The sequence below is a fragment of the Dermacentor andersoni genome, chromosome 1 (assembly GCF_023375885.2).
Source record: "Dermacentor andersoni chromosome 1, qqDerAnde1_hic_scaffold, whole genome shotgun sequence".
In the NCBI taxonomy this organism is placed as follows: domain Eukaryota; kingdom Metazoa; phylum Arthropoda; class Arachnida; order Ixodida; family Ixodidae; genus Dermacentor; species Dermacentor andersoni.
This window is the reverse complement of record NC_092814.1, coordinates 107,712,603-107,719,835: the sequence shown is the minus strand read 5'-3', so window position 1 is coordinate 107,719,835 and position 7,233 is coordinate 107,712,603. Positions and strand designations below refer to the sequence as shown.

At 45.0% G+C, this 7,233-nt stretch overlaps 1 protein-coding gene across 2 annotated transcripts in view; it reads right to left on the bottom strand.

The window, feature by feature from the left end:
- Positions 1-2,657: 2,657 nt before the first annotated feature.
- Positions 2,658-7,233, bottom strand: part of Hnf4 (Hepatocyte nuclear factor 4) — a 202,730-nt gene continuing 198,154 nt past the window's right edge. Inside the window, exons 6-7 of one of the 2 annotated variants that reach the window (XM_055061879.2) lie at positions 6,205-6,474; positions 2,658-3,609 (exon numbers count right to left, since the gene is read on the bottom strand). In XM_055061879.2, the coding sequence (XP_054917854.1) occupies positions 3,350-3,609; positions 6,205-6,474 (530 nt within the window). In that variant the 3' untranslated portion in view covers positions 2,658-3,349. Of the gene's footprint in view, positions 3,634-6,204; positions 6,475-7,233 lie in introns of both variants that reach the window. The other variant, XM_050193497.3, reaches the window with a different exon arrangement.

The following is a 7,233-nucleotide window of genomic DNA, read 5'->3' as shown; positions in this document are numbered from 1 at the left end:
CTGTAAATTAGGCTCGCGAAAATGTTCACTTTTCACTTAAACTTTGTGAACAGTTTGTAAGCACAATAAGACATTTTTATAGGCAAGGCATTTAATCGTAAATGCAGTTTCTTGTACAACAGCCAGAGCAATGTAAAAACAAAATGGCGCTTCAGTTCGAGAGATGGTAACGAAAAAAGCAGCAAACTTCCGAATAAAGACCTAGTGCGATGAGAAATGAGTGGCCCGCTCTCCGTATCAATGTCTCCTAGATAGCACAAGACTGGTGCACTTCGATCTACGAAGTCTAGCTGCCTTGCCCGAATGCCATAGAATCTAATAGCGATGCCCCTGAGTAAGCCGCGATGATTTTGACGTCAACGCTTTCGTTAGGCCGGATTTGGCAATGCAAATTTCGGTCCAAATGGGATGACGTAATAACGTAGAAGGCACAGGCCTAAGAGGCGTTGGCCGTATGCGGTGGGTGCGAGCGCAAGCAAGCGAGGGTGAGCCGAAAAGGATAGTGGCTTGATGCGCGCTCTCTTCCCTCGTGCCAAATATGGCAGGTCACGTGATCGAGCGCGCACTAAGGGAGGAGAGCGCGCGTCTCCTCCTCTAATCCGGCCATGGCCGCGCATTGCTGCCTGAACGATTGGTACATACGCGGCCCGCGTGCTCTGTGTTTGTCATCGGCGGCGAGTGATAGGGATGAGGGCGAACCCAGATGTCAGGTGGAAACATGCGCGCTGTTTTCCCGCGCGTCTAGTTTTCGAGATCACGTAATCCGAGTTGTGGAGATGCGGCTCAGTTGAAATAAAGCGAGCGCCAGCTCACGCGTTCGCTTTGAGGCCAGCACTTTCGCTCCCCGCTGGCGGCACTCTTCATGGTACCAGTGTACGGACGGCAAGTGCTTACACTGATCTAGCGAGAACCTCCCTTTAATGTATTCCGGTACGCGGAGACGTGTCGCCACCTTTTTCGTCTAGCCACCCAGCACTCTTCACACTCGCTCATTTCCCATATTGAGAGTCGTCTCGGAACACAAACACATGGTGTGTCCCAACAGTACGTTCCGCAAATTCCCAAGCCGAATTTCTGGCATACGCATTTTAGAACACCCTACCTATCTTGTGGAACTACCAATAATTGAACCATCAATAGAAGGCCTTCGCAGTAAACGTGATGTACTAGCCGTTTCATATGCAGTTGGTTTTACATCAGTTGTTTGAAAGATACCAAGACCTAATTCACGTGCACACTAATAGTTCCATTACCACAAAAGGTTCAGATCGGCGTTAGTAATTTCAGAGTTGCACGAAGAATATGCTGGCGGATGTCAACTGGCGTTTTCACGGCATCGGAGCTTGTACGACATCCGACACACGGCGACGTCCGACGCACGGCGAATCTTGCAAGGTCTCAAGAGAGAACTGTGGGTGTATAACTGGTTCACAGAGAGTACAAAACAATCAACGTTACATACAGTTGACCCACATCTTGAGTACCAAATGGACTCTCATCTTTCGCTGCGCATGGACACTCTCTTACATCGTCTGTCTGTCTGAAAAACATTTATTTACATAAGTTTTGCACCATTGGCGTCGGCCGCCACCCGGGCCCGCTCGACCAAGGCCCGTTGGGTTGTCAGGTCAGAGCAGCCGAGCAGGGCTGCCTCCCAGTCCTCCCGAGAAGGGTTGGGTAGGGGGGTTAGATTTGCATCGTCTCTGCCTAGAAAGTGCTTGCACAAAGCGCTTTCTATTTCGAATGTTGCGTGTATCCTCTTCGACATATTCGTGCGCCACGAGGACGAGGACGTAACCATATACTGCTTGACTATCCGAAGAACACGACACGTTGCAAAGCCTTGAACAAGAACTGCGTTTGACGCATATCGGCCTTCTTCAGTTGCCATGGCCATGAAAAACGACCACAAAGCAATGAAAACACTACAACGCTTCTTTGAAAACGCTGGTATTTGTGACGATTATTGACTCGACTTCATTGTGTGCAACTGTGTCTCACTCCTGCATCTGAAACCTTCGTTTCCATCAGAACTTTTCGAGGCTTACTATTGCGTGTGTTACTCGTTCCTCTGTTTAAACATTACCAAATCCAAGAACTTATATTTTCTTTTTCATCCTATATTTTTATTCAAGCGAAAAGCGTCGTCAACAAACGGCGACAAGTCCTATATTTATTTTATTTATCTCATTAAAAGAAGGATGCCGTTTTTGTCAGTTCGCAGAGTGCGTCAGACAATCCTTTCTCTAGCGCTAATCGGGGCTAGAAAGAAACCTAAATGGGCATCATTTCCTTTTTATGTCCACTGTTTTTGATTAATCGTGGCGGTTTCAATTTTCTCCCATATATTGCGTGCTTTCTGTGAATTAGAAATTATCATATATTGTTTATATGGCCTATAAGTTCAGCAATTCAAAAAGCGGGGTTTGTGCCAATACGAAGAAATGTATGTGCTATGATGTATTTGATTTTATAAAGAAAATACCAGGAGATCAATTGCTGTTATCGATTAGAAAAAGGCAAGACTCTTCAAACAGTTCCTATGGCTCTGAACAAGTTGTGCAGAAAACAAAATGCATGTGTTAAGGTTTCTAGTGTCCTTTGTCTTCGGGGGAAAGCGTGATGAGAATATAATGCTGCCAGTGTAGTCACAGCGCTTTAATGACAGGGAGAACTTTATTTAAGAAAGATGTTGGAAAATACAATATACTTTATTCAAAGTGCATGCATCTGCACAAGAATAATTTGAAATCGCCTTCAATATAATAAAAGTATGCATGAAAGTTACTCGGTGACTCCGTCTTCTTTACAATATGACCAGAAATGTATAATGACCAGTTCGCAATAACGCACTGAACACTTTGAAGCCACGTCCAACAAACCCTCGAAATGGGCTCTCCGAGGCTGGACAGTCGGTGTGTTTTACCAACCGCTACCTGTTCGGCGCTGGCGAAATGGGTAAAAACAGTAAATGATAGTACAATACTTACACTTCAACACTCTCATGAGCTGTTATTCTGACATTCATTTCGCATGCAGAAGTACAGCGAATATGTTCTCCTATAATACAGATTGATTTGCGTAAGGACTCAAGTGTTGAGAAGAAAATACTTGGTATCACCTTGTCCTTGACAAGCACAGTGATATGTTCCTTTCAGAACATAAAAGGCGTGAGCTATAAGAGCAAAACGCTTGCGTTGCTTTTGCTTTTCTTTTTTTGTACATCAGGAAGCCTCAGCTCCATGCAGAGTCCAGGTGCAACCATCGGCAGTGTGTGTGTGTGGGTGAGGAACTCGCTAGGATACGACCATGCAGCACGCCGCGTGCGCCTGCAATGATAGGCACGCGCTTAATACGTGGACTCGGTCTCCAGCACCTCTGTCTTGAATGCCTGGACGCCGAGGTCTTGCATGGGCTTGAAGGGGGCTGGCTCGGGCGGCGACGGTATCGGGGTGTCCGGCTGCGGCAGACCGCCGCCTGTGCTCAACTCGTGGCCATCACAGCGGCGGCCCTGGTGGCCATTCGCAAGGTTCTCGAGCCCCGCGCTGCTCTGCAGGATCGACTGATGGATGATGCTACTCGAGAGCGCCAGGGGCGAGGTCGACGTTCCTGACGGGCAGTCCGGCGATGCGCCTGCGAACCCCGCAAGCGTGCAGCCACCATAACTAGGCGTCATTTCGGAGCGACAGGACAAGGGCTTGCATGGCGCACTAGAAATTCTGTGCACACAATTTCTACGTGTCACATGTTCCATGGAGCATGTGACACACAGGTGGCCAGACAACGCACACGTAGGAGGATTCATTCAGCATTATTCATGTATTAGTATTGATTGATTGATTGATTGATTGATTGATTGATTGATTGATTGATTGATTGATTGATTGATTGATTGATTGATTGATTGATTGATTGATATTAAGAAAGTGCCAGGAAACATGAGGTTTCGCGCGATAGCGGGAGCTCTTCTATAGAGGGTTTCAGCTGAGAACTCTGCCGCAATGCAGGTGCCTATGAAGTGTATTCTCTTCAAGCTTTTTTTTATTATTAAAAGCACGTAGTCACTGTCATAATCTCCTTTATACAATAACTGTTATTTGATATCCAGAATATTTCGTGCAATAAGCTCTATATTGCATCGTTTCTTCTTAGGAAACAAGCGTGCTTCCGAAAGCTGGAAACCATCCTCCCGCGAGGTTTCGCCAACGCGAAATTTACATGGGTTCATAATTTGAACGCGTACAGAGAAGCGAATGTACACCACTATTATGCGCAAGTGATAGGAAGAGGACCTTACTGATAACTGTCGACGTAAGTTTTTGCGCGGAACAAGCCTAAAAGGGTTCCACTGCATGCAGCTTTGCGTTCAGTGTACTCCACAACCCAGCTACTATGCAGATATCCTTTCTTTGCTGCCACCATGACGAAGGGCCGTGCGTTTTATACCTAGATTCTACTTCCAAGCACGCACGGCAACAACTCAAGAGGCCTCATGTTTTAACACCTCTCGCGCCTTCTTGGTTCGGTTATCGAACTTTTTGAGTGGCCCAAGGCACCCAAGCGCGCAGGACGCCTGTTTCCCATTGCATCCAGTGTGCTCTCTGTTTTGAAATCGGGCAAGAGCGATGGCACAAAGAGACTGCGGTTACCCGGTCGTTTTCCGGTAAGGGGAAGGGCTGTGTTTAGTCTCGTTTGGGATCAGACATACAAAGAAGGCTCGCGTTCGCGCACATCTCTTTCCTTGTATCCCAAAAACACCGCCTACGACCGTGGGAGACATATGCAGCTCTCCTGCCAGTTTTCAGTGAGTCCCTGACAATCCAGACAAGCAAAGACTGCGGAAATCCATCAATTATAACATTAAAGCCCGTAATTCCATGGTGGCTGAAACACGCATGATGGTCAAAATAGTTGCTGTGAACGCATATCTAGGCTCGGGTCCTTCATCCTTTTGTGTTACCGAAAATTCGGTCCGTTTCTTTTCCAAGGAACCTACAATAAAATTTAGTTACTGCAGCAGTGACAAGCCAACATATGCCCGACTCAATTGCGATAGTAATAATGCCATTACTTTGATTATGCTATAGTTTTAAGATATCGGGAATCAACAATCTCTATTAAGTCTGCATTAATAGTTTATTGTATTAACTGCAATTCCAATGCTCCGGTGGCAGCAATACACCATACTGCGCAAAGCGCTGTAATTGAAACCGTTTAGGTAGAATGTCATTATTAAAATTTAACACAATTCTCGCAAGTCAATGATATGACATTTCAATAAAACAGCAATGAGCGACACTCGGTATATAGGCATCAGTAGTGAAAACTAACGCAAAAAAAAATAGAACACGTTAAAACAAAAACAAAGAATGCTTAGATAGACTTAGTTTAAGATTCCCAAAAGTTTACGACCCCCAAGGGAATAATGCATTTGTCCAACCTTCAACGGCCACTCGAGTTTACAGATTAATGGACTTCTTTTAGCGAAACAAAACTGTGTTTTAAATTCTGAGAAACATAGTCACTGATTCCATTTTAGCACTGTAAATGAGCATTTTAAACAGAATCGATCGCTATTCCAGAATCATAAGTGCGCTGAGCATTGCTGGCGTAGTTCAAGGGAGCAAAAAAAAATCATTCTAGAGTTGCTATGGCATGTAATATTGCGCAACAAAGTTTTGTGCGGGAAGTGTCAAATTCCAGAGGAAAACTTTATTTCTTTTTCTTTTGCGCACTGGATGCACCTATGAAGGAAGGAGAAGGTAGTTTTTTTTCTGTCACTTACAAGGAAAAGTTAATTTCCACATTCCTGGCTCATCTACGCAGAGCTTCCTATATAATCTGCACGACATTTAGCACATCTATCATGATTTATCTAGAGGCAACACAATGGAGGGAAGGTGAGTTTTCTTCGTTTCTTTTGAAACACTTCTGATCTCAAATACTCCATGGATGATTGGGTACTAACATACTACCACTAAATGGGTACAATGTCCCAAAGCCAGAGTATGGCTACGAGGCACGCCCTATAGTGATTCGCGCCGTATTGCTTTTGACCATCCCTTATTCTTTGGCATGCTACATAATCACAACTGATGAACGTCTCTGCTTTAACATCTCCTTCATTCAGCCATTACAAATGAGACAAAATGAATGCTCCACAACGGCGCCCCATCGTGTTGCGCAAGTGCGAGTGTTGCTCACTTTGATTGTAGAACGCCTGCGGTCCAACCATGCCTCCCAGCAGCATCTCTTGCAGCAGGTTGTCGACCTTGGCCATTCCAAAAAGCTTAGCGAACTGGATTTGCTCTATCATCTGCCACGTTATGCTTTGCAGCGTCGGCAGCATGAGCATAATTTTGCCAAAACGTCCCCGCGAGTCATACTGGCGGTCGTTGATGTAATCCTCCAGATTCGTCTGCACCTGATATCGCAGAGCCTTGATTTTGTGCGGCTCGCTGAGGCCCTTTGTGTCTGCAAAATATAGGCAAAATGAGTGGTCCACGTCGGTTACGTACTCCACCTAAAGGAGCAGTCACTGGGTTGTCCATAAAAACAAGGCTCAACTGAAGATGAAAGTACCACGGTTATAAACAAAATAATGAAGAGTGATATAAAAATGATAAAAGAAAACACGATAAAAATATCGGTAGCAAGAAAATCTGATAACCTCAAAAATAAGGTACAACGAAAGACAACAAGTGCTCATACGAGAGTCTTGTTTCTTATTTTACTCCAATACAGCAAAGCAAATCATCCTCGATAAGAATATGCGAAATGCTAGATGTCATAAGGCAATCGAACAAAACATGATGTAGAAAAATAGGAACCGGCTATGAGGCTGCAATAGTATGGCCCCCCTGTCATTTCCTTTCCTTTGTTCTTAGGTAGGGAAAGGTAGCAATGGCAGTAGTCTGGAGCATTGAAAGTGAACGGGATTTCCTTGGAGCACTTGACGCTGAGCTTCAGCGGTTTCACGCGCTTGATGTGTTTGAAACGTCAGGCGCTTGACACCACTGAAGCTCAGCGCAAAGTGGCAAACACGGATTCATTTAATGAGTTAACACTTGGCTCGTTCGCCATCGTCAACAGCTCCATTAGTTCAAAATTTTCTATCAGAGTAAAATGAACCTGGAACTCATGCGGGAAGAATTAGATGCCTTAGATATCATATTCCCAATATCATAAAACATTTCCATTTGCCCTTTGTAATAGTGAAATGGAGGAAGCCAC